Consider the following 27,409-nt stretch of genomic DNA (forward strand, 5'->3'; position numbering starts at 1 on the left):
CCTTGAACACTTCATGAGGAATTTAAATATTTTCACAAACATTGAAATGATTCAATTGGATTGATCTAGGCCTAACAGGTTGGATTGATTTAGGCCTAACAGGTTGGTCAAGTTATGTTCAAACACATCAAACTCACTTAATAAAAACATTAAAATCTCTTTCTTGTCGTTATTTAAACTGAAATACAATTATTTGATTGGAAATATAGCTGTCGATTAAGACGATTAAGTTAACATTTTTATGAGCTAATTGCAGACTTTTACCAAGCGAACATTGATGCTACTTTCTGCACAACTATCATGTCTGCGGTTTCTGTCAATTAAACTTTTAAATAAATGAGAAATTGCAATTTCCCCAAAATGTTTTTGATAAAGTACAATAAGCCACATTAGAACAAAATGAAAGTATAATTAACATAATATTTAACGTAGTGCGTTTACGTGAAGGATGTTCCGGTTTTTAAAAGAGAAATAGCCTACACGTTCAACCCGTCATTATAACATGAATATTTTGTGAGGTAAATAAATATTTATTTTTTCCTTAAATTTCTAATAAAATCGCGTTTGAAAACAGAACATGTAATGTGTTTATTTACTGTGGGCTAAATCGACGAATGACTGTTAATTAGTCCACATAAATTCAAGGAGATGTACGCGTGAGACAACGAGCCGGTTACAAGACCAACGACTGTACAATCATATGCCGTATCAGTTATTCACGCTAGAATCGCCAGCATCTTTTCGATAAATATATGAAGTATTTCGTTGGTTTTATCGAAGGTCTTATGAAATACAATAATACGAAAAAAACATTATTTCAAAGAACACGGGCTTTAGCGTTTCCGCTTGTTTTATAAGGCTCTAATCAGAAATTAAAATCCATCACAGTAATATTATTCATTGATTAGTCCATTAGAATCGTTTATTACTAGGCCCAATACAGGTAAAACGATTCCAACATACTGTCAAAGAGTTCTGAAATAGTCAAGAATATCGTTTTTATTTTCTATCCCAAATAATGAATTGTGTTATACAGTCGAGGAAATACATAGGAAGCCGGATCATCTTCATTGTTTGATAAATTAATCAACGAAATGTCATACATTCAGACAGATTATTTGATATTTTGTTTCACTCATAATAAAAAAAAAGTCTTTCATGAGATTGTATTACTAAATTTAGAGAAAATAAAGATTTTGAACGTAGCATTGTCAGTTTAAGGACCAAAAACGAATGTACTATAGCCACAAGACCAAATTACCATGATGCAGTTGCACTATTTACAAGGATCAACTGAGAGTTGAAATGTTTCCCACGTTCATGGTGCTGTAGAATATTATCTAAGCTACAGTAAAGGTTTAATTCTGACATTGTTAAAATAATGACAATATTAAAGGGGGATTCAAATTAGTTTTTTTCCCCGTAAATGCTTACCATGAGTTTATGTGCTGACATTGGCATTAAACTACTGCCATTATGACGTAATAATGTAACGGAGGTTTAATCTCAGCCAAAATGCTGTTTCCACTCATTTATTGATTCACTTTTACTGAGAGAGGTACATGTCGTCTTTAGATAGTTTTATTATGTATCACTGATGCATAATCAAGGCAGGAAAAATAGCTAAATTGACAAACTCAAGGAGAGAGAACTCACACTCAAGAAGGAGAGAGTAACGTCATGTCAACCTCGAGGAAGAAAAACGCTGCTTACCAAGGCCACCAGGACAAACCTACCACTCCTGTAAGTATCTTTTTTTTTTTTTTTTTTAAATGTCCCCTTCCTTAATAAGCTTAGCATTATTACTGGCAATTTGCATTAGAATTTCAAACGTGTACGCTATAGTTAATTTATTATCCTAGCCAGGGGAGTAAGCTTTGTGAAAGGGTGCTAGCGGCTAAGCGGGTCTTGGGTGTGGTGCTGAACTTATATCTGGGTTGCGTATCGCGTTGTCCTTGGCAACGCAGCGGACCCGTATTCTTCTGTGTGATTTGCAAAACAAGTCTGCGCGAGTATGCCTACTCGGGAATACAAAGCAAAAAAATTAAATCTTGTCAGCGGCTGTCTAAAACCCAACACCCCTACTTCTCTGTATCCTTAACATTGTCTTAATCTGACACATCATAATGCATTACACCTATTGCATTAAATGTTTCTACTATTTGGACAACTTCTATTCTTCATAGAGTACCAATGTGATCCGGAATCCTATCCCAGATGGCCAGCGTTGCTTAGTCAATGAAGACAGGATTCGGCAGATGGAGAGATCCGAGAGAGAGGCAATGGAGGCTAAGGCCAAGCAGATAAGTGGCATCTATGAGAACTATGTTCAAACAGCTCTCATCAGGGTTGGCAGGAACGTGTCACACCACTTTGCTCAGAGCACACCACTCCACAAACCTCCACCTAGGACTTTTCCCAGAACGACTGAACATGTTGTTCTGCCCCGACTTAATAATGTGATGGGGGTGGACAAAGCCAATGGCCAAGACAAAGATCTCTGCTTGGAGTCCTTCCGGTTGAAGGGGTCATTGAGCAGCAGCATGCTTCGAATTCCTGTCCCTCCTCGTTCTTCTTCTCCCTTCAAGAAAGAAAAGAAGAAGAAAAAGAAGAAAGGCAGGCTGGAAGTCGAAGCCCTCAATGTCCAGTCGGACATTAACAATGACATCACACCCATCGACCTGTTTGAGAAATCGAAGAATATGCAGGTTCACCTGAATCAGGAGGCATGGAAGGTAGGAAGGGCTGATTTTTGTAGCCTAACTGTTTTCAATTAGGGTTATAGTGGGACTGATACTTTGCCAAACCAGACAGCATCCACGGCTATAATGAGGCTGTATATGACAACATGGCCCTAGAATGGATCATAAAGATTGTTTAACGTACATGTTTATGTAAGTGTAAGAGTACTAACTAGAACTATTTTGTGATTTCATCCAAAGGTGGTTAAGGAGTTGGAGGCCACGGGCAGAAGGTATATAAACCCGGTCAATTCCACAGGGGAGAGAACCACCAGCTCCCTGGGAACCCTGAGCTCAGTGGATATGGAGACCCCAGAGGAGCTACGCTGCTACTTAGAATTTGGGACCCCGGACGAGCCACGCAACCCCACACCGATTCCTTCACCCCCTCCTACCAAGCCCACAAGCAAACTGCTTCAGACACCTAAGTTCTTTCGCACTGCAAGGGCAGCTTCCAGCTCAGGTCAGTCCTATACATATAGTTACACTAATTTTAAATAGTCGATTATTAGATAGAATGGAGGAAGCTTTCAGTGGTGCACAGTCCAAAAGTCAGATTAAACAAAGAGGAAACTAAACTAATTAGTCATGATTTATATACTGTAATTGGCCTACAATATTCTGTATATATATTTAATTTATATTTGATAGCTCTCTTATGTAATTATTATTATTATTTTTCATGCACTCTGAGATTATTCCTCTACTATGAAAGCCCTTTACAAATGCAAAAATTATTATTATACTCAGGTAACTGAAACAATTTAGGGGTTTAATGTAGACTTAGATGGGGGTAATATGGAGATTTGGAATCCCCCCCATGCGTTTTAATGACATTACAGAGTTCCACTTACTGTTTTACTGCATCTGAATAGAACATTTCATGTCATAATGGGCGAGGATGTGCCAGTGTTAAAGGCATAGAGATATGTATACATATGAATGTATAAATCAAGAAAATTAGATTAGACAGTATAGAGAAATACAATAGATATATACACTGTCAACCCATAGACAAGAAGGTAGCCAGTGAACCTACGAGCCATATAGTGGAGATTAAAGACCAGGCCAGATTGCAGCCACTGGACAACCCAGAGCAGGCCCTGGATAAGACCTTGAAACTGCTCAGCTCTGACTCAGTTGACTGGTGAGCATTTACTATAGGCAAGACTGTTGGAGCTAAGCTAAGGGAAACCCAGTATAGCATCCTTGGAAATGTAGATGTGAACTATATAGATTAGAAACTAAAGTAATAAAGAGTCTCAACAAGTCCTAATTGATCAACATTATGTTCACAAATGAAAATCTGAGGGACATTTTCCCTGTTGAAAATGCAGGGAGAAGAAGATTGAGGGCTTGACCAGTCTCCGTTCAATGGCTCAGAACCACAAAGAACTGCTGATGCCAAGACTGCATGATGTCTGCCTGGCAGTTATAGACGAGGTACCTGGGTTCATTTGATGCCTTTCTGATTCAATCACACACATCTGGTGCATTTGAACAATAGGCAAAGTATCCTGGCAGATGTTTCTGAAGTTCCTGTGTTGTACTGCTCAACATTAATAGCTGGTCCTGTGTGTGTTGTTGTGATTCAGGTGAAGAACCTGCGCTCTGCAGTGTCCCGTGCTGCCATGGTAACACTGGGTGACATGTACGTCCACCTTCAGAGGGCCATGGACTGTGAGGTGGAGGTGACTGGGCGCGTGCTGCTGCACTTGGCTAGCTATGCCAATGCCTTCATTCGCCAGAGTGCGAACACCGCCCTGCGTCACATGGTGCAGTCCTGCAGCCCTACACGCGTCTTGAAGGCCCTGCTCGCCGGCGGGCTGAGGTGAGTGAGGAAAATCAGTCAGTTATTCAGGAGTGAATTCTAACTGGCAACATTATACAATGTCTATAAGCCCTGTCACTGATGAGCTTTGTTTGTTCCTCCTCAGCCACCGTAATGCTGCGGTGAGGGGCAGTGCTGCTGAGCACCTGAAGAGTCTGGTCGAGGTCATGGGGGCAGCTCACATTCTTTCAGGGAAGAAAGACCTCACTATCCACTTCCTGATTGCTGTCAGCAAACTAGCTGTGGACCCCGCACAGGATGTCAGGTCAGAAACTACTCCTATTGTTTCTACACCTTTTCAGCTGAATGTTTTATATATATATATACATATATATCTTTTATATATATTTTAAAATGAAGATTTGGGACAAAGGCCTAAATTGGGTTGAAAGTTACCCTTAAAAGGGACACTTTGATACTTGGTATTCAAGCCCTTGATTTATCTTACCCAAAGTCACAAGATCTTGTGAAATCCTTTATATTGCACATTGAGGTATTATAAATGCATCCAAAGGTTATTCTGACTGGGTAAACAAAATCATTCCATAATCTTGCAATAACCCAATGGCTAGCTTACAACGAACACCAAAGTTTTCTCAGGTTTCCTGGGGTGCAAGATGTTTTGTAACATATAGCCAAAACTGTTGATATATTGACTGTTAAAGATTAAATCTCTTTGTCCGCAGGCATCATGGCCTGAGCATTCTGAAAAACCTGGCCACTCATGGCAGCTTTGCTAAAATGTGGCAGAAATCTACTCAGAAAAAAGAGCAAGATTCTTTGAGGGACGTCATTTTAAAACTCAACCTCAAAGCAAGGTACATTTCACTCTGGAGAAGTTAAAGAAGTCTGAGCTCATATAATTACACAATACCAATTCATTCAATATAATATAACATTGAATCTTTCTTTTCTCTCTTTCCACAGGAAATAATCCCTACCATCTAAAGTCCCACCTTCACTATCAAATATGAATACATTTCCCAACTTAAGCACTACAGAACCTTTGAACTTGTTTCCAAATGTTCAAACATTTCAAAATCAAAGTTTCTGTAAGGTTAAAATATGAATTGTATTTCATTGAGGACATTTGAGTACACTAATTTCACCATGACAACATTTTTTACACTGTTGGTTTCTGTCTTTGGAATTCTTTGGAAAATAAAATGTGATTAATTGAAAGTTTGCTACTGTGTCAGTTTATTCTTTTTAAAAAAAATTGAGTGTACAAAGATCAGCCATAACATTAAGACCATTCAGCAAACACAAGTAGTTTTTACGACATACTGACAACATATGTTCTGGTTCTGGTTTAGTACTGTTTATGTAAAACAACTACGTATCTACAAAGTAAAGGTGAAAGACTAATTTTGGTTGTTACAATGTAACTTGCTTATGTTGTAATTTCCTTTCAAGTACGTTGTGACAATGCTATATTTTCTAGGTCTTTTTGTCATTTTCACGTATATTATAAGTCTTGACTTACATTTTTTTTTTACTTAAAAAAGGATTCTACAGAGGCCAGAGTTTTTTACATTCTGTCCATTCTCAGATAAATCAGTCATATATCAAAGGCCAACGCAAGCCTCAGTATGGCTAAACTTGGGCTAATTCATTTACAAGCAGCCTTGAAATCAGTCTCCATTTTATTGTTTATCTAATTATTCACCCATTATTCTCTGACCCCTTAAAATGTGCATGTTCAATTACACATATTACTGTAGATAAAATTAACTGAAATTTGTTATTATAATACAGGTTTATTAAAAACTTGAAACACACAGAGGCATTTCTAGCTATAGGCAACCTATGCGGTCCACTAGGGCGCCACCTTCATGGGGGGCGCCGATTAGGCGCTCCACCCGCCCTTATCATAACAAATATAAAATAAATTAAATATATGTATATATATATGGGGGAGATCGATCCATATGTAGTTTTAGTTATTATAAAAATAAAACAAATTATACATTAAGTCAAGACTTACATATTTGTTATGAGTGAGATGATATTGACGTATCGAGAGATAGTGAAGCAGGACGGGGCCTGGTGTAAACGGTGGGTAAGTGAGCCAGTTGACGGTCATACGATCAGTTGAAATGTTCTGACTGCTGTTCTAATATGAAAAGATCAAAGCCATCGGGGGCACATTATAGAAATAACAGGAGAGATGAGGAAGAAAGGAGAAAAAAGTATAGTGGTATGTTTTTATTGACATATCTCTGGTTTGAGCTATTTGAAATGTAGCGCACTAAGCTAGCTAACTAGCTAAGCTAGTAACGAGCTAAGTTAGTACTACAGAGTAGCAGTACGTACATAGCATTTGCTCAGGCAGTGGGCAAAGGGTGGAAGTGGAACACCAAAGGCCAGTTCAGATCATAATTCGGGCTGGTTTTAGAATTTGGCAGAGAAATGTGCAGCAGTGAACTGGTTAGTTGATGAGCGTTTGAAGGGGACCTACCTAATCGCCAAGTGAAGTGCACTAGTGGTTTTAGAACGTCGGGGTTTCTTTCGCAAGTTGCATCTATCTCATTGCATATCATTGTTCTGAACTGGCCGTCAGATGTATCTTTGTTGTTCTGAACATTTGAACATTAGAATGTATTATAAGATGCTGCTGCCACTGAAAGAGAACCATCACGACTGGAATCAATCCCCTCTGAGAGTGAGTAGCCCCGTGATTCAGTTAGGTTCATTTTACCATGGCGTCCTGCCGTGGCAAAATCTTTAATGTCACGTCAAGAAAAATATATCTATTAAACAAAACGTTTTGTTCGACAAATGACAAATAATTTGTCTGGGTAAACCATCTCTCTAAAGGATATTTAGCTCGATGTGCAATTTTCTGCATGCGATTTGAGAAACACCGGACGCATAGTCATAATCAGAGCCACCAATACGCTCTGTGTGGGCAATTTGTATGAGAAGCACAGACTTCATTACCGCATTCGAAACAACAGTCGCACACCCTGTGGGCACTGCGCGCGAAACAAATTATTGAAGCACGAAGGAGACAGATCAGGCCAGTCACCAGAGTAACACACGTTAAGGTACCTGTCGTTTGTTTACTTGACTATATGTTAATAACCTAACTACTCAGATAAAACACATTATTCTCACCTCATCTAGATTTGTAGCTATCAGTATTGCTGCCAAAATTGTATCACCAGTGACGATATCATTGATAGTTATGCAGCAAGGAAATCGAGGCGTGTCCAGTTTTAAGACAGATACTGCCCTTCATCTGCTGTAATAGATCACAGAATACTATTTTGAGTGTCTTTTTTGTTTACCCAGTTTATGCACCTGGCGTTAAATATTTGTAGAGATCTCGCCTAGGGCACCAGATTGCCCAGAAATGCCTCTGCACACACATATATACACTCACCTAAAGGATTATTAGGAACACCATACTAATACTGTGTTTGACCCCCTTTCGCCTTCAGAACTGCCTTAATTCTACGTGGCATTGATTCAACAAGGTGCTGAAAGTATTCTTTAGAAATGTTGGCCCATATTGATAGGATAGCATCTTGCAATTGATGGAGATTTGTGGGATGCACATCCAGGGCACGAAGCTCCCGTTCCACCACATCCCAAAGATGCTGGGTTGAGATCTGGTGACTGTGGGAGCCATTTCAGTACAGTGAACTCATTGTCATGTTCAAGAAACCAATTTGAAATGATTCGAGCTTTGTGACATGGTGCATTATCCTGCTGGAAGTAGCCATCAGAGGATGGGAACATGGTGGTCTTAAAGGGATGGACATGGTCAGAAACAATGCTCAGGTAGGCCATGGCATTTAAACTATGCCCAGTTGGCACTAAGGGGCCTAAAGTGTGCCAAGAAAACATCCCCCATACCATTACACCACCACCACCAGCCTGCACAGTGGTAACAACCATGCCACGCTCAAAATTGCTTAAATCACCTTTCTTTCCCATTCTGACATTCAGTTTGGAGTTCAGGAGATTGTCTTGACCAGGACCACACCCCTAAATGCATTGAAGCAACTGCCATGTGATTGGTTGATTAGATAATTGCATTAATGAGAAATTGAACAGGTGTTCCTAATAATCCTTTAGGTGAGTGTATGTTTGCGAGTGGGAAGTACGGCGATACCTGTGATGGTTGAGTAGCACAGATATTAAAGCCTTAATTGATATTGAGTTCGAGAACTGTGTCTTTCATCACTCATGGATCACTACTACAGTTGGTTTAAAAGAACCCTGTATGTTGGGTTGTGATGTGACATGATGGGACATGACTCACTTTTAAAGCAATCATTTTTTTTGTGACAAAATGTTTATTTAACTTGCCCACACATGTACAAGTTAACATTTACTAATTCATTTGTATTTCATGAGTAAAGAATGTGGCTATTTCAGCAAGACAATTACCTACACATATACCTCAAAATATAATAAAATATAATGTTCCCCTTTATTGTCACAATAGCATATGCCAGGGGTCTCCAATTCTACTGCTGGAGAGATTCTATCCTGGTTGTTTTCACTCCAACCCTAATTTAGCTCACTTGATTCAAATAATTAGAGAGTAACTGAATGACGCTGCATATACATGGGGTTGGAATGAAAATGACCAGGACAGTATCTCTGGAGCAGGGTTGGAGACCCCTCTAAGGTAGGCTATTGTCTTTCAATACATAATGTATTTTTTAGATTAGCTCTTTCACTTGTGTTGTGTAAGTCTTGACATGGATTTGTAATGTGCAGTTTTTGTTTGAAAACATTGGGTGCTCTAGAAATGTCAGTACATCATGAGGGGATATCATTTGGCTTGCTTAAAGTCTGGCAATTTTCTTTTCATACTACTTTCTGAAATGTACAACGATAAAAGCTCTGACATTGTTGTAATGCCTTTCTTTTGATACATTGCATTACATATGACTAGTTTATATACTACACCAGTGTTCTCACACATTGGTCCTTTAGACCTTGGGTGCAGGCTTTATATCCAGAAATACTAATGGCATAGAATTAGGGGGAATGGGGGCGTGACCCCCCTGGAGAAAATGCTGGGATCCATTGACCCTGACCCCTCCCAATCTACAGTACAAACCTATTCCATTGAGTAATACACATTGAAGAAATCATTCTATTTATTACTCGTCTGGACTATATTAGCTGAGTAATGTGTTCCTACTGGGCAGGAAACAACCTGCACAGTAAGTTTGAGGTCCCAGGCCTACATATTGTAAACATTGTTTTACATCTGAAAGCTGATGACCAGAAGTAGAGAAAAATAGATTAAACTTGGCATGGAAGACTTTACATCTTGGCATTACCAAGGATGGATATTTATTATGAGCTTTGCTGTTTAAAGAGTATATTGTGCATCCTTTTTGCTTGAATGATACTGCTAGTAATGTAAACTTAATACAGTTTTACATAGTTTAATACGTCTGAATGCCTATAAATACACCTATAAGTCTGAATGTTGGGGTTCTTATATATTTCATGCAGTGTCTATGGACCTTAAGTTAACTATTGCAATCCCAAAGTATTTGTTGTGGTTATGCAGGCATCAGAGCACAAGGCAATACAATTATAGGCCTACATTTGATACATACATTAATATATTGTAGTAATAGCAACTATTTAATTAAAGGTGAGATAACCCAAGGAAGGCTTTAACACCATCATAACCCTCAATAAACATTAGGTGATCTACCAATGCCATTGCAACCCTGAGTGTGTTTAGGTGTTTCGATATTGGTGAATAGGTCTCTAATATCTGCGATAGATGAGCAGAAAGCATTGTTGTGTTAATGATCATTCCACTATGGATGTCTCAACTTCGAAACTACTAAAACAGTAACCTACCGATTCAAATCAAGTCCCATCACCAGTAAAGCCATAAAAATAATTTGACAGTGTAGCAACCAATACAGATCATTTGTCATTAGAATTAATGAGAATTAAACACACAAAAATAAACGATTCCGTGACTTTTTCCATTTGCATGTTCCGAATTTGTAAACCTCCACGTACAGTCCTATGAGAGTATCTCCCTCCTAGGTTTTATGACGGAAAATAAAACAATCGATCGGAGGAAATTGTTTACTTTTGTGCAACTCAGTCAATAGCAGGTACAACAATTTATTTATTCAACAGCTGCTATCTAATGATGTTGTTCAGACGACAGGTAACACGTTATAGAGACGCGAAATAGAGGCGCGTTCATGTTAAGATCTCCAATTATCAATTCACTCGTAAAAATGATACGCGTGTCGTCTGTAGGCCATTTATGTCTAATCGTTGGCGTGACGTGTTTGTGTCGTGTGTGTGTTATGGACGTGTCGTCAGTAGGAAAAAACTCGTCTCCATTGATGGACTGTGTTAATTTAAGATGTAATTTTAAGGCACTGTTCAGACGTTAAGTGACGTTCAGTAGCTTCCCTAGTCCTATTAAATGTACGAATCACCCATCATACTGTTGAAGTCTAACACTTCCCCAAGTTGGTTTGTTGGAAAGGAGAATAAAACACCAGGAGTCAGGTTAATTACCATACCGCATATTCCGTGTATTACAAAAGCTTTTGGAGACAAAGTGTCCCAGCAACAATGTCTGAACATGAACAGTCATAACAGCATTATCTATACTTGGGGGGTTGAATATGCCAAGCATGTGGGCCATTGGTTCAATTTATGTTCTATACCTTATATGTGTAAATGCAGCACAAGCGTCATCTTTGCACTTTGTGGTTTCTGTCTTGTCTATTCTTATTTCAGCCCTGTCCAGAATGTGTGTGCGTTATTAATTTGTTTCCTGTTCTTCTGACACCCAAGCTAAATCGTCTCTCTCTCTCCCCAGCAACAGCCTAAATAAGATTTCCTGTTTTTCTACTTGCAACTTTCATTTTCAGCATGCTACAGACATTTAATATGTTGCCTCAATGCTCAAAACAGTTTAACAACTTATACAATAAGTATATCCACAATTCCCCCTTTTGATCTCTCCCCAGAGAGATCACCCCTAATCGCCAAGCTCCAGTTCTCCCGGGTCGTGCTGCTCCAGTAGAGGCATAAGCATCCCTGGAGGTGGTCCTGGAGCCTTCTCAATGGCTGTAGAAATCACTCTCATTGCGAGCCCTCTTATGCATGGGATACAACAACACCCACAAGTAACCATTATAGCACAAAATGTAGCAAGCGATAAAAGAACAGACATTATCAACCTTTCCACTGGTCAAACATCGAGGTCATCCATTCCTCCAGCGGATTATCTATCCCAGAATGCTCGTATGCGACCCTTTGACATAGTCCAATTCAATGCCCCCAAATTTCCTCAAGCAGGTGTCCTCAGGTGGGGTCGCGAACCTCTTCGCTGGGGGAATGAAGACCCGATGCCAAACTGGGAAACCTGTAACAACACACAACACACATATCAATAATCCACCAATGTCCATGTACCACTTCATTCTATTCTCATCTCCTCAGACCTTTCTCTGTAACCCTGTCATCTTGGTACGAGTGGTAGGACCCACTCTGTGTCCTAAACCCCCTTTTGTTACAGTATTCTTCAGTTCCTTCCCCTAAGAGTCCATTCCCCTGGCGCCGTCCTTTGTCTCCTTCTCTCGCACGTAGTCCCGCAGTATCCTGCGATCCGCTCCAGGTTCTGGTCCAGCGGGTGCAGGTCCCTCCGTTCTCCGACTCTGTTGGTGAATTCTTAAACAAGAGCTCGCAATTCATCAAAATACACTCAGTGACCACTTTTCCCCTTCCAGGACCGCAGGCCCTGCGGCTGGTCCTGGAAACTGTCTCCCCGTCAGCAGCTCGTATGGGGTGAACCCAGTGGTCTGATTTAACGAGCACCGAATCGTCATGAGTGCCAGTGGCAGTGCATCCACCCAGTTCAATTTAGTCTGTGCACATATCTTAGCCAACTTGTTTTTTAAGTTTTGGTTCATCCTTTCTACCTTTCCCTGGGACTGTGGGTGGTATACTGTGCCAAAAGCATGTTTTAGGCCCAATAAGCTCTCTACCTTCTGTAAATCACTGTTCTTAAAGTGAGTCCCATTGACTGACCTGATTTTCTCTGGGAAGCTGTGTCTGGGAATGTACTGGTTCACAAACACTTGATCACTGTCTGACTGTCCTCCCTTCTTGCCGGCCAGGCTTCTGGCCACCCTGTGAACATGTCCACACACACTAACATGTAATGGCACCCCCGTACTGTTTCCCCCATGTCCGTGTAGTCTATCACTATCTCTTGTCCAGGTCTCGTCGTCATGGGGAACGGTTTTGGATTGTGGTGAGTGCAGATGGTGCATGCCCTAGTGTAGTTGCGTACCATGTCTACCATAAACGGGTGCCACCAGTGGCACAAGTTTCTTAAAATTTGAGCCGGCCCTACATGGCCCAACCATGGGCTTCTGCAAATTTATCTCCTTGCATGGCTGGTGGGAGTATTACTCTACCGTCTGGCCCTCTCCAGAGCCCTTTTGTCTCTATTGCTCCTCTCTGTCGCCAAATAGTTTTCTCTTGTGGGGACGCCCCCTTTTGATGTCTCACTAGCTCATCTCTCTCAGGGCCTTCTCCCACCCCACTTCCTCTTCTGCTCTTACCATCATCACTCGCGGAGTGTACCCTGCTGCCTGTTTTGCTGCTGTGTCTGCCGCTTGATTCCCCTTAGCTACTGCACTATTTGAGCTATCGTGTCCTTTGCATTTTATGATGCCTACCTTTTCGGGCAGGTCTAGGGCCTCAGCTAGTTCTCTCATCTCCGCCTCGTGTTTAATCGGTTTGTCCCCTGCTGTTCTAAAACCCAGCTTTTAACCACTGTCCTAGCTCCATGTGCGCTGCGCCTACCGCGTATGCCGAATCTGTGTAAATGTTTGCTCTCTTCCCCTTGGCCTGCATCACTGCTCTTACTTCTGCTCTCTGAGCTGACTGCAGCCCCTGGAGCCTCTCTGTTTTCAGTGTGACTAAACCCTCTGGTGTTAGTTTCACTACCGCAAAGGCCGCCCTCAGCCCATCTTGTTCGTGTCTGAAACAGCACCCATCAGTGAAGAAGTCCTCTGCCCCTGGGAGGGGTTCTGACTCCAGATCGGTTCGTGTCTTACTCTCACTCACTACCTCTTGCGCGCACTCATGTGGGAGCCCTGTCCCCATCTGGTCTGCCATATTTATCCCCTTGTGTGTGAAAGTCAAATTTGGAACCCTGAGAATTTTGCTTAGGTGTTGTTGCCTGAGGGAAGTCATAGTGAATATCTGTGAATTTACATACGGCACTACACTGTGTGTTGTGAGTATCAGAAGTTGATGTCCCATTACTTATCCATTACATTATTTGTGTAACGAGGACGCACGTGGAGGACGCGCGTCAAGGACGCGCGTCATCGCCGGCCTTCTAGCCACGCCGCTCCTCCTCCCACGGCACTGTCCTGTCTTGTTATTGCACACACCTGGTGTCCATTCCCTCATTAGATCGCATATATACGTTCCTGTGTTTCTGGCTGTCTTTGTGTGGTATTGTTCTATGTTCAGTGTTCTTTATTTTTGCCTTGTGTGGTTGTTTTGCGGTTGTTTTGCGCTTGTGCATTATTTTAGTATTGCGTGCCTTGTTTGTTCAGAAGAACGCAATACATTGACTCTACTGCATCCCTGCATTCGACTCCTTTTTTGCAACACACACCACTAAGACACACTATTACAGAATACCACACCCGCCGAATGAAGTCAGCGGGGAGCGACCTGCTTCACCAGCATGGGAACATGATCGCGTCCCTGGGGGAGGCCGTGACGGAGATGGTCCACGCAATGCGGCGGTTGAGGCAGGCTGCCATCTGAGCAGCAACCCCCGACACACAACCCGGCTGGAGTGCCCCTGCCATCGTCTCCACCGTCGCCGAGGAGGACCATACAGCTGAGCCTTCCCTAGGGATTCGGCGGGGACGCTGCCCAGTGCTCTGGGTTTCCTGCTCCAGTTGGAGCTCTACTTCGCCTCCATCAGCCCTCACCCGGGGGATAGGGAGAAGGTCTCGGCCCTTGTCTCCTGCCTGAGGGGCAAGGCGTTGGACTGGGCCAACTCCGTTTGGTCCACTAACGGGCCGGAGTTGGCCCATTACGGGCGTTCGTCGGCCTCTTCCGGGGCGTGTTTGATACCCGCCCGACGGCAGGGAGGTCGGCGAGCGTCTCGTGCACCTGAGGCAGGGGACAAGGAGCGTACAGGGCCTTCGCCCTGGAGTTCAGGACCCTGGCGGCGGGGTCGGGCTGGAACGACAGGGCACTTATTGATCATTTCCGGTGCCACTTACGGCCTGACGTCCGTAGGGAGCTGGCATGCCGGGACGCCATGTTGACATTCGACCAGCTCGTCGACATGACTATCCGGCTGGACAATCTGCTAGCCACACGCGGACGCACCGGGAATGATCTGCCCCCTCTGGTACACCCCGTTGCCAGACCTGAACCCATGGAAGTGGGAGGCGCCGCACGAAGGGAGATGGTGCGGCCTAGGGAGTGTTCCTTTTGTGGGAGGAAGGGACACTCTGCCTCCTACTGTTTCCGGCAAGAAAGGGTCAAGCGTAGGAAGCCTGACACCCCTACACTGAGTCAGGTGAGTAGACCACACACACTGTCGGGTCTCTCTGGGAAGCACATGACACTTTTGGTGGCCTTCCCTGATTTTCCTGCTAACTCTCAGTGTAAGGCGTCGTAGACTCAGGCGCAGCTGGGAATTTTATGGACAGCGGTTACGCACGGAAACTGCGCATTCCGCTGGTGCCATTGTCTCAACCTAGGTCCATTACGGGCTTAGACAGCAAACCACTAGGCACTGGTCTCGTTGAGCACGTCACGGTCCCTATCACGATGACCGTACAGCACGCCCACACTGAACTCATCGAATTCCATGTTATCCACTCACCTGCTTTCCCTGTGGTGCTGGGTCTTCCCTGGTTGTCGGTACACAACCCGACTATTTCCTGGTCGCAGAGAGTATTGACGGGGTGGTCTCAGGGGTGTCAGGAGAGGTGTCTAGTGTTTCCGTAGGTGCGACCTCGGTGGAAAGTCCAGACAGTGTCTCCGCAGTGCGCATACCCCGGAATATGCCGATTTAGCGCTGGTCTTTTCTAAGGCCATGGCAAGTCGTTTGCCACCACATCGGCCCAGGGATTGTGCTATAAATCTAAAGGGGACGCTGTGCCGCCTTATTGTCATGTGTATCCCCTGTCGCAGGCTGAAACGGCAGCGATGGAGACCTACGTGGCCGAATCCCTGCGGCAGGGGCAGATCCGCCGTTCCACCTCGCCCGCCTCCTCGAGTTTCTTTTTCGTGAAGAAGAAGGATGGGGGTTTGCGTCCATGCATTGACTACAGGGCGCTGAATAAACTGACAGTCCGTTATTCATATCCCATCCCCCTTATTTCCCAGTACATCGAGTCAATGCATGGGGCGCGCTTCACGAAACTGGACCTCAGGAGCGCGTATAACTTGGTGAGAATCCGAGAGGGAGACGAGTGGACGGCCTTCAGCACCACCACAGGGCACTACGAGTACCTGGTGATGCCGTATGGGTTGATGAATGCTCCGGCAGTGTTTCAGTCCTTTGTGAACGATGTGTTTAGGGACATGCTGGGGCGCGGAGTTGTGGTTTACATCGACGACATCCTGTGTATTCCGCTACGCGTGCTGAACATGTGTCTCTCGTTCGCAGGGTGCTGAGGCGGCTGTTGGAGCATGGCCTGTACGCTAAAGCAGAGAAGTGCGCGTTCTTCCAGCGAGCCGTCTCCTTCCTCGGGTTTCGAATTTCCGCCGATGGGGTGGAAATGGAAGTTGATCGTGTGTCAGCCGTGCGTAATTGGCCCGTTCCTACCACGGTTAAGGCGGTACAGCGGTTCATTGGGTTTGCCAATGAACCTTCAGCGGGCGTTGCGTGACGATCCTGGGCCTCCTGGGTGTCCTGCGGGTCGTCAGTACGTCCCGCTGGATGTCCGTGACCGTCTCATCTACTGGGCCCACACGTCCCCTTCCACGGGTCACCCAGGCATAGACCGTACCGTGCGTGCTGCCTTACCGACAAGTACTACTGCCGACGTGGTGTTCGGCGCGCGTCATCGCCGGGCCTTCTAGCCACGCCGCTCCTCCTCCCACGGCACTGTCCTGTCTTGTTATTGCACACACCTGGTGTCCATTCCCTCATTAGATCGCATATATATAAGTTCCTGTGTTTCTGGCTGTCTTTGTGTGGTATTGTTCTTTGTTCAGTGTTCTGTAATTTTGCCTTGTGCGGTTGTTTTGCGCTTGTGCATTATTTTAGTATTGCGTGCCTTGTTTGTTCAGAAGAACGCAATACATTGACTCTACTGCATCCCTGCATTCGACTCCATTTTTGCAACACACACCACTAAGGCACAGTATTACAATTTGAATGAGTCTCGCCACCCCCGCTGCATGCTGTGTGCAGGTGGGGTGCCTTTTTTCGGTTTTGTCAAATCCTACGCTTATGTACATTTTTTTCTGAAACAGGACCCCGTTCATGACTAGTCCTGTTTCAGAAACATCTAGAAAAAAAGTCTAACACTTCCCCGAGTTGGTTTGTTGGAAAGGAGAATAAAACACCAGGAGTCGGGTCAATTACCATACTGCATATTACGTTTATTACAAAAGCTTTTGGAGACAAAGTGTCGCCGCAACAATGTCTGAACATGAACAGTCATAACAGCATTATTTATACTTCAAACACGCCTAGAAAGTGGGGGGTTGAATATGCCAAGCATGTGGGCCATTGGTCCAATTTATGTTCTATACCTTATATGTGTAAATGCAGCACAAGCGTCATCTTTGCACTTTGTGGTTTCTGTTTGTCTATTCTTAATTCAGCCCTGTCCAGAATGTGTGTGCGTTATTAATTTGTTTCCTGTTCTTCTGACACCCAAGCTAAATCGGCTCTCTCTCCCCAGCAACAGCCTAAATAAGATTTCCTGTTCTTCTACTTGCAACTTTCAGTTTCAGCATGCTACAGACATTTAATATGTTGCCTCAATGCTCAAAACAGTTTAACAACTTATACAATCAGTATATCCACAATACCTAGGCCTATTAAATGCACGAACCACCCCTCATACAGTCGGTCAGTCACTCACTTGGTGGAAAATATAAATATTTTCGCTTATGCGGTCCGGCCAAATTTAAGAGACCACTGCACCTTTTTCTTTTCTTTCCATAATAGTTGAAAAGGAACGTTCTAAATAAGGAACAGAAGCGTTCAATTTGCAGTGGTCTCTTAATTTTAACCCCTGTGTTCCTCACTCAAAACCTTCCTTTTCGACATTTTTGGAAAGGAAAGAAAAAGGTGCAGTGGTCTCTTATTTTTTTTCCTGAGCTGTGTTTTGGATTGACTGAGAGCATTGTATTTGTACAACAATAAAATAAATCTTGGGGAATACGATTTGCCTAATAATTGTGCTTGCAGTGTATAAAAGCAACCCACTCTCTTCCTTTTGCGTACATATAACACAGGTTCACACTTCACAATTTCGTGCTATGCATACGCCAAAGTCCTTTTTGCGTGCTTTGCAGACACGATCTCCTCCCATTAAGAACTATGCGATATTCAAGTTTTACCTTTACCCTTTGACGTTCTTTCAAGAAAAAAGTTAATCTATGGCTTTTAAACGATTAGTCAATCTTCGGGAAATCCGTGCCTCGATGATGGTGACGTCAAATAGGTTTCAGTTGGTGCGTTTCAATGAAATTATTTTAATGACCATTATTATTAATGGTAGGAGATCGCGTCACAACTGCACGCAAAAAAGGACTTGTGTGAACCCGTGTTATATGTACACAAAAGGAAGAGAGTGGGTTGATAAAAGACACATCTAACTTGATGAAAAACATATTGCTCGTGCTCAGGCACCTAAATTGTATTATACTTAGATATATAAACGAAACGTGACATTCGGGGTATGTCCCCCCGGTTAAGGACATTTTTACTTTATATTTATATATTTGTACTAAACTGTACTTTTTTATTGGAATTGTATGTCCCTCAATCGAATAAGATATTATTTTTTACAAATGTATTTTTTTAAACATATAATGAAAAAAATGAGCGCACATTATGAGAAAGGGACAAATTCTTCCACATTTCTTCTTAAGAAAAGTGAATTATGATAATAATTACTCAGTTGCTTGCATGTATAATGAACCCCTTCACTAACTAATTGTAAAAAAGGCTTTGATTTGCTAGAGATCATAAAGATAGGACTCTGGAGCAATGGAAAAGGTCACGTGGTCTAATGAGTGTATAAGCCTCTGGAGGTAATGTTCTTTGATATGGGGTTGCTTCAGTTGGTTATGTCTAGGCTCAGCAACATTATGTGGCAATAAAATGAAGTCAGCTGAATACCTGAATGTACAGGTTATTCCATCAATGGATTTTTTCTTCCCCGATGGCACAGGCATATTCCAGGATGAAAATGCCAGGATTCATCGGGCTCAAATTGTGCCAGAATGGTTCAGGGAGCATGAGGAATCAATTTCACACACAAATTAGCCACCACAGAGTCCTTACTTTAGCCCCATTGAAGGTTTTTGGGATGTGCTGTAAAATACTTCATGGAGTGGTATCACTGTCCTGTCATCAATACAAGATCACAATAATTAATGCAATAAATGTTGTGATGTTCCATAAGGTTGTCAGAAAAATGCCACAGCGAATGCGCGCTGTAATCAATGCTAGGCCTGATGTCCTCTAGTGGGACCATCACCATGCAGCTCAATTGGCATTCGCCAGAGAACACCAGAATTGGCAGGTCTACCATTGGCGCCCGTTCTCTTCACAGATGAGAGCTGGTTCACAATGAGCATGTGACAGACGTGAAAGACTTTGTAGACATTGTGGTGAACATTATGCTACCTGCAACAAAAACCAGCATGACTGGTTTGATGGTGGGTCAGTGATGGTCAGGGGATGCATGTCCTTGGAGGGTCGTACAGAACTCCATGTGCGTGCCAACGGTACTGCTTTTAGGTACTGGGATGAAATCCTCAGACCCATCGTCAGACCTTATGCTGGTGCAATGAGTACTGGGTGGGCCCTGGATTATCAAATAAATGAATAAATAAATAGGGGAAACACTGAATATGGCAACAACTCTTGTCAACATTACAATATACATGTCCACCCTGTTAAGCTGGTGTCCACACTGATAGTTGAATACAGCTAACAGGGTGGACATTAACAGGTTAGACATTTTGAGCTAAAGTTAGCTTTTAGGCTTCCTGTGTTTGCATAATGGCTAGCATGACCTTGAACACTTCATGAGGAATTTAAATATTTTCACAAACATTGAAATGATTCAATTGGATTGATCTAGGCCTAACAGGTTGGATTGATTTAGGCCTAACAGGTTGGTCAAGTTATGTTCAAACACATCAAACTCACTTAATAAAAACATTAAAATCTCTTTCTTGTCGTTATTTAAACTGAAATACAATTATTTGATTGGAAATATAGCTGTCGATTAAGACGATTAAGTTAACATTTTTATGAGCTAATTGCAGACTTTTACCAAGCGAACATTGATGCTACTTTCTGCACAACTATCATGTCTGCGGTTTCTGTCAATTAAACTTTTAAATAAATGAGAAATTGCAATTTCCCCAAAATGTTTGATAAAGTACAATAAGCCACATTAGAACAAAATGAAAGTATAATTAACATAATATTTAACGTAGTGCGTTTACGTGAAGGATGTTCCGGTTTTTAAAAGAGAAATAGCCTACACGTTCAACCCGTCATTATAACATGAATATTTTGTGAGGTAAATAAATATTTATTTTTTCCTTAAATTTCTAATAAAATCGCGTTTGAAAACAGAACATGTAATGTGTTTATTTACTGTGGGCTAAATCGACGAATGACTGTTAATTAGTCCACATAAATTCAAGGAGATGTACGCGTGAGACACGAGCCGGTTACAAGACCAACGACTGTACAATCATATGCCGTATCAGTTATTCACGCTAGAATCGCCAGCATCTTTTCGATAAATATATGAAGTATTTCGTTGGTTTTATCGAAGGTCTTATGAAATACAATAATACGAAAAAAACATTATTTCAAAGAACACGGGCTTTAGCGTTTCCGCTTGTTTTATAAGGCTCTAATCAGAAATTAAAATCCATCACAGTAATATTATTCATTGATTAGTCCATTAGAATCGTTTATTACTAGGCCCAATACAGGTAAAACGATTCCAACATACTGTCAAAGAGTTCTGAAATAGTCAAGAATATCGTTTTTATTTTCTATCCCAAATAATGAATTGTGTTATACAGTCGAGGAAATACATAGGAAGCCGGATCATCATCATTGTTTGATAAATTAATCAACGAAATGTCATACATTCAGACAGATTATTTGATATTTTGTTTCACTCATAATAAAAAAAAAGTCTTTCATGAGATTGTATTACTAAATTTAGAGAAAATAAAGATTTTGAACGTAGCATTGTCAGTTTAAGGACCAAAAACGAATGTACTATAGCCACAAGACCAAATTACCATGATGCAGTTGCACTATTTACAAGGATCAACTGAGAGTTGAAATGTTTCCCACGTTCATGGTGCTGTAGAATATTATCTAAGCTACAGTAAAGGTTAATTCTGACATTGTTAAAATAATGACAATATTAAAGGGGGATTCAAATTAGTTTTTTTCCCCGTAAATGCTTACCATGAGTTTATGTGCTGAATTGGCATTAAACTACTGCCATTATGACGTAATAATGTAACGGAGGTTTAATCTCAGCCAAAATGCTGTTTCCACTCATTTATTGATTCACTTTTACTGAGAGAGGTACATGTCGTCTTTAGATAGTTTTTATTATGTATCACTGATGCATAATCAAGGCAGGAAAAATAGCTAAATTGACAAACTCAAGGAGAGAGAAACTCACACTCAAGAAGGAGAGAGTAACGTCATGTCAACCTCGAGGAAGAAAAACGCTGCTTACCAAGGCCACCAGGACAAACCTACCACTCCTGTAAGTATCTTTTTTTTTTTTTTTTTAAATGTCCCCTTCCTTAATAAGCTTAGCATTATTACTGGCAATTTGCATTAGAATTTCAAACGTGTACGCTATAGTTAATTTATTATCCTAGCCAGGGGAGTAAGCTTTGTGAAAGGGTGCTAGCGGCTAAGCGGGTCTTGGGTGTGGTGCTGAACTTATATCTGGGTTGCGTATCGCGTTGTCCTTGGCAACGCAGCGGACCCGTATTCTTCTGTGTGATTTGCAAAACAAGTCTGCGCGAGTATGCCTACTCGGGAATACAAAGCAAAAAAAATTAAATCTTGTCAGCGGCTGTCTAAAACCCAACACCCCTACTTCTCTGTATCCTTAACATTGTCTAATCTGACACATCATAATGCATTACACCTATTGCATTAAATGTTTCTACTATTTGGACAACTTCTATTCTTCATAGAGTACCAATGTGATCCGGAATCCTATCCCAGATGGCCAGCGTTGCTTAGTCAATGAAGACAGGATTCGGCAGATGGAGAGATCCGAGAGAGAGGCAATGGAGGCTAAGGCCAAGCAGATAAGTGGCATCTATGAGAACTATGTTCAAACAGCTCTCATCAGGGTTGGCAGGAACGTGTCACACCACTTTGCTCAGAGCACACCACTCCACAAACCTCCACCTAGGACTTTTCCCAGAACGACTGAACATGTTGTTCTGCCCCGACTTAATAATGTGATGGGGGTGGACAAAGCCAATGGCCAAGACAAAGATCTCTGCTTGGAGTCCTTCCGGTTGAAGGGGTCATTGAGCAGCAGCATGCTTCGAATTCCTGTCCCTCCTCGTTCTTCTTCTCCCTTCAAGAAAGAAAAGAAGAAGAAAAAGAAGAAAGGCAGGCTGGAAGTCGAAGCCCTCAATGTCCAGTCGGACATTAACAATGACATCACACCCATCGACCTGTTTGAGAAATCGAAGAATATGCAGGTTCACCTGAATCAGGAGGCATGGAAGGTAGGAAGGGCTGATTTTTGTAGCCTAACTGTTTTCAATTAGGGTTATAGTGGGACTGATACTTTGCCAAAACCAGACAGCATCCACGGCTATAATGAGGCTGTATATGACAACATGGCCCTAGAATGGATCATAAAGATTGTTTAACGTACATGTTTATGTAAGTGTAAGAGTACTAACTAGAACTATTTTGTGATTTCATCCAAAGGTGGTTAAGGAGTTGGAGGCCACGGGCAGAAGGTATATAAACCCGGTCAATTCCACAGGGGAGAGAACCACCAGCTCCCTGGGAACCCTGAGCTCAGTGGATATGGAGACCCCAGAGGAGCTACGCTGCTACTTAGAATTTGGGACCCCGGACGAGCCACGCAACCCCACACCGATTCCTTCACCCCCTCCTACCAAGCCCACAAGCAAACTGCTTCAGACACCTAAGTTCTTTCGCACTGCAAGGGCAGCTTCCAGCTCAGGTCAGTCCTATACATATAGTTACACTAATTTTAAATAGTCGATTATTAGATAGAATGGAGGAAGCTTTCAGTGGTGCACAGTCCAAAAGTCAGATTAAACAAAGAGGAAACTAAACTAATTAGTCATGATTTATATACTGTAATTGGCCTACAATATTCTGTATATATATTTAATTTATATTTGATAGCTCTCTTATGTAATTATTATTATTATTTTTCATGCACTCTGAGATTATTCCTCTACTATGAAAGCCCTTTACAAATGCAAAAATTATTATTATACTCAGGTAACTGAAACAATTTAGGGGTTTAATGTAGACTTAGATGGGGGTAATATGGAGATTTGGAATCCCCCCCATGCGTTTTAATGACATTACAGAGTTCCACTTACTGTTTTACTGCATCTGAATAGAACATTTCATGTCATAATGGGCGAGGATGTGCCAGTGTTAAAGGCATAGAGATATGTATACATATGAATGTATAAATCAAGAAAATTAGATTAGACAGTATAGAGAAATACAATAGATATATACACTGTCACCCATAGACAAGAAGGTAGCCAGTGAACCTACGAGCCATATAGTGGAGATTAAAGACCAGGCCAGATTGCAGCCACTGGACAACCCAGAGCAGGCCCTGGATAAGACCTTGAAACTGCTCAGCTCTGACTCAGTTGACTGGTGAGCATTTACTATAGGCAAGACTGTTGGAGCTAAGCTAAGGGAAACCCAGTATAGCATCCTTGGAAATGTAGATGTGAACTATATAGATTAGAAACTAAAGTAATAAAGAGTCTCAACAAGTCCTAATTGATCAACATTATGTTCACAAATGAAAATCTGAGGGACATTTTCCCTGTTGAAAATGCAGGGAGAAGAAGATTGAGGGCTTGACCAGTCTCCGTTCAATGGCTCAGAACCACAAAGAACTGCTGATGCCAAGACTGCATGATGTCTGCCTGGCAGTTATAGACGAGGTACCTGGGTTCATTTGATGCCTTTCTGATTCAATCACACACATCTGGTGCATTTGAACAATAGGCAAAGTATCCTGGCAGATGTTTCTGAAGTTCCTGTGTTGTACTGCTCAACATTAATAGCTGGTCCTGTGTGTGTTGTTGTGATTCAGGTGAAGAACCTGCGCTCTGCAGTGTCCCGTGCTGCCATGGTAACACTGGGTGACATGTACGTCCACCTTCAGAGGGCCATGGACTGTGAGGTGGAGGTGACTGGGCGCGTGCTGCTGCACTTGGCTAGCTATGCCAATGCCTTCATTCGCCAGAGTGCGAACACCGCCCTGCGTCACATGGTGCAGTCCTGCAGCCCTACACGCGTCTTGAAGGCCCTGCTCGCCGGCGGGCTGAGGTGAGTGAGGAAAATCAGTCAGTTATTCAGGAGTGAATTCTAACTGGCAACATTATACAATGTCTATAAGCCCTGTCACTGATGAGCTTTGTTTGTTCCTCCTCAGCCACCGTAATGCTGCGGTGAGGGGCAGTGCTGCTGAGCACCTGAAGAGTCTGGTCGAGGTCATGGGGGCAGCTCACATTCTTTCAGGGAAGAAAGACCTCACTATCCACTTCCTGATTGCTGTCAGCAAACTAGCTGTGGACCCCGCACAGGATGTCAGGTCAGAAACTACTCCTATTGTTTCTACACCTTTTCAGCTGAATGTTTTATATATATATATACATATATATCTTTTATATATATTTTAAAATGAAGATTTGGGACAAAGGCCTAAATTGGGTTGAAAGTTACCCTTAAAAGGGACACTTTGATACTTGGTATTCAAGCCCTTGATTTATCTTACCCAAAGTCACAAGATCTTGTGAAATCCTTTATATTGCACATTGAGGTATTATAAATGCATCCAAAGGTTATTCTGACTGGGTAAACAAAATCATTCCATAATCTTGCAATAACCCAATGGCTAGCTTACAACGAACACCAAAGTTTTCTCAGGTTTCCTGGGGTGCAAGATGTTTTGTAACATATAGCCAAAACTGTTGATATATTGACTGTTAAAGATTAAATCTCTTTGTCCGCAGGCATCATGGCCTGAGCATTCTGAAAAACCTGGCCACTCATGGCAGCTTTGCTAAAATGTGGCAGAAATCTACTCAGAAAAAAGAGCAAGATTCTTTGAGGGACGTCATTTTAAAACTCAACCTCAAAGCAAGGTACATTTCACTCTGGAGAAGTTAAAGAAGTCTGAGCTCATATAATTACACAATACCAATTCATTCAATATAATATAACATTGAATCTTTCTTTTCTCTCTTTCCACAGGAAATAATCCCTACCATCTAAAGTCCCACCTTCACTATCAAATATGAATACATTTCCCAACTTAAGCACTACAGAACCTTTGAACTTGTTTCCAAATGTTCAAACATTTCAAAATCAAAGTTTCTGTAAGGTTAAAATATGAATTGTATTTCATTGAGGACATTTGAGTACACTAATTTCACCATGACAACATTTTTTACACTGTTGGTTTCTGTCTTTGGAATTCTTTGGAAAATAAAATGTGATTAATTGAAAGTTTGCTACTGTGTCAGTTTATTCTTTTTAAAAAAAATTGAGTGTACAAAGATCAGCCATAACATTAAGACCATTCAGCAAACACAAGTAGTTTTTACGACATACTGACAACATATGTTCTGGTTCTGGTTTAGTACTGTTTATGTAAAACAACTACGTATCTACAAAGTAAAGGTGAAAGACTAATTTTGGTTGTTACAATGTAACTTGCTTATGTTGTAATTTCCTTTCAAGTACGTTGTGACAATGCTATATTTTCTAGGTCTTTTTGTCATTTTCACGTATATTATAAGTCTTGACTTACATTTTTTTTTTACTTAAAAAAGGATTCTACAGAGGCCAGAGTTTTTTACATTCTGTCCATTCTCAGATAAATCAGTCATATATCAAAGGCCAACGCAAGCCTCAGTATGGCTAAACTTGGGCTAATTCATTTACAAGCAGCCTTGAAATCAGTCTCCATTTTATTGTTTATCTAATTATTCACCCATTATTCTCTGACCCCTTAAAATGTGCATGTTCAATTACACATATTACTGTAGATAAAATTAACTGAAATTTGTTATTATAATACAGGTTTATTAAAAACTTGAAACACACAGAGGCATTTCTAGCTATAGGCAACCTATGCGGTCCACTAGGGCGCCACCTTCATGGGGGGCGCCGATTAGGCGCTCCACCCGCCCTTATCATAACAAATATAAAATAAATTAAATATATGTATATATATATGGGGGAGATCGATCCATATGTAGTTTTAGTTATTATAAAAATAAAACAAATTATACATTAAGTCAAGACTTACATATTTGTTATGAGTGAGATGATATTGACGTATCGAGAGATAGTGAAGCAGGACGGGGCCTGGTGTAAACGGTGGGTAAGTGAGCCAGTTGACGGTCATACGATCAGTTGAAATGTTCTGACTGCTGTTCTAATATGAAAAGATCAAAGCCATCGGGGGCACATTATAGAAATAACAGGAGAGATGAGGAAGAAAGGAGAAAAAAGTATAGTGGTATGTTTTTATTGACATATCTCTGGTTTGAGCTATTTGAAATGTAGCGCACTAAGCTAGCTAACTAGCTAAGCTAGTAACGAGCTAAGTTAGTACTACAGAGTAGCAGTACGTACATAGCATTTGCTCAGGCAGTGGGCAAAGGGTGGAAGTGGAACACCAAAGGCCAGTTCAGATCATAATTCGGGCTGGTTTTAGAATTTGGCAGAGAAATGTGCAGCAGTGAACTGGTTAGTTGATGAGCGTTTGAAGGGGACCTACCTAATCGCCAAGTGAAGTGCACTAGTGGTTTTAGAACGTCGGGGTTTCTTTCGCAAGTTGCATCTATCTCATTGCATATCATTGTTCTGAACTGGCCGTCAGATGTATCTTTGTTGTTCTGAACATTTGAACATTAGAATGTATTATAAGATGCTGCTGCCACTGAAAGAGAACCATCACGACTGGAATCAATCCCCTCTGAGAGTGAGTAGCCCCGTGATTCAGTTAGGTTCATTTTACCATGGCGTCCTGCCGTGGCAAAATCTTTAATGTCACGTCAAGAAAAATATATCTATTAAACAAAACGTTTTGTTCGACAAATGACAAATAATTTGTCTGGGTAAACCATCTCTCTAAAGGATATTTAGCTCGATGTGCAATTTTCTGCATGCGATTTGAGAAACACCGGACGCATAGTCATAATCAGAGCCACCAATACGCTCTGTGTGGGCAATTTGTATGAGAAGCACAGACTTCATTACCGCATTCGAAACAACAGTCGCACACCCTGTGGGCACTGCGCGCGAAAC

The 27,409-nt window shown here is 41.8% G+C and overlaps 2 protein-coding genes across 2 annotated transcripts; both read left to right on the forward strand.

Annotated features, from left to right (window-relative positions):
• Positions 1–1,565: 1,565 nt before the first annotated feature.
• LOC109616085 lies at positions 1,566–5,506 on the forward strand. The gene is made up of 9 exons (XM_020049511.3): positions 1,566–1,743; positions 2,187–2,735; positions 2,943–3,204; positions 3,756–3,888; positions 4,079–4,184; positions 4,337–4,572; positions 4,679–4,837; positions 5,259–5,390; positions 5,500–5,506. Exons 1-9 carry the CDS (start codon positions 1,681–1,683, stop codon positions 5,504–5,506), a joined length of 1,647 nt encoding a protein of 548 aa, XP_019905070.3. The 5' UTR covers positions 1,566–1,680.
• A 15,998-nt stretch (positions 5,507–21,504) lies between these two features.
• LOC114839738 lies at positions 21,505–25,352 on the forward strand. Its single transcript, XM_034294100.1, has 9 exons — positions 21,505–21,590; positions 22,033–22,581; positions 22,790–23,051; positions 23,602–23,734; positions 23,925–24,030; positions 24,183–24,418; positions 24,525–24,683; positions 25,105–25,236; positions 25,346–25,352. The coding sequence occupies exons 1-9, from the start codon at positions 21,528–21,530 to the stop codon at positions 25,350–25,352; spliced, it is 1,647 nt and encodes a 548-aa protein (XP_034149991.1). The 5' UTR covers positions 21,505–21,527.
• Positions 25,353–27,409: the final 2,057 nt, after the last annotated feature.

The sequence above is a fragment of the Esox lucius genome, chromosome 9 (assembly GCF_011004845.1).
Source record: "Esox lucius isolate fEsoLuc1 chromosome 9, fEsoLuc1.pri, whole genome shotgun sequence".
NCBI classification, from domain to species: Eukaryota; Metazoa; Chordata; class Actinopteri; order Esociformes; family Esocidae; genus Esox; species Esox lucius.

What these genes read in the sequence shown, in the direction of transcription:
- LOC109616085 (XM_020049511.3), top strand. Translation starts at nt 1,681, where the DNA reads ATGTCAACCTCGAGGAAGAAAAACGCTGCTTACCAAGGCCACCAGGAC. An exon ending in TGAATCAGGAGGCATGGAAG is followed by an intron (nt 2,736 to 2,942) that starts GTAGGAAGGGCT and finishes TTTCATCCAAAG; the next exon opens with GTGGTTAAGGAGTTGGAGGC. An exon ending in AAGGGCAGCTTCCAGCTCAG is followed by an intron (nt 3,205 to 3,755) that starts GTCAGTCCTATA and finishes GTCAACCCATAG; the next exon opens with ACAAGAAGGTAGCCAGTGAA.
- LOC114839738 (XM_034294100.1), top strand. Translation starts at nt 21,528, where the DNA reads ATGTCAACCTCGAGGAAGAAAAACGCTGCTTACCAAGGCCACCAGGAC. An exon ending in AAGGGCAGCTTCCAGCTCAG is followed by an intron (nt 23,052 to 23,601) that starts GTCAGTCCTATA and finishes TGTCACCCATAG; the next exon opens with ACAAGAAGGTAGCCAGTGAA. An exon ending in AGCTCTGACTCAGTTGACTG is followed by an intron (nt 23,735 to 23,924) that starts GTGAGCATTTAC and finishes TTGAAAATGCAG; the next exon opens with GGAGAAGAAGATTGAGGGCT.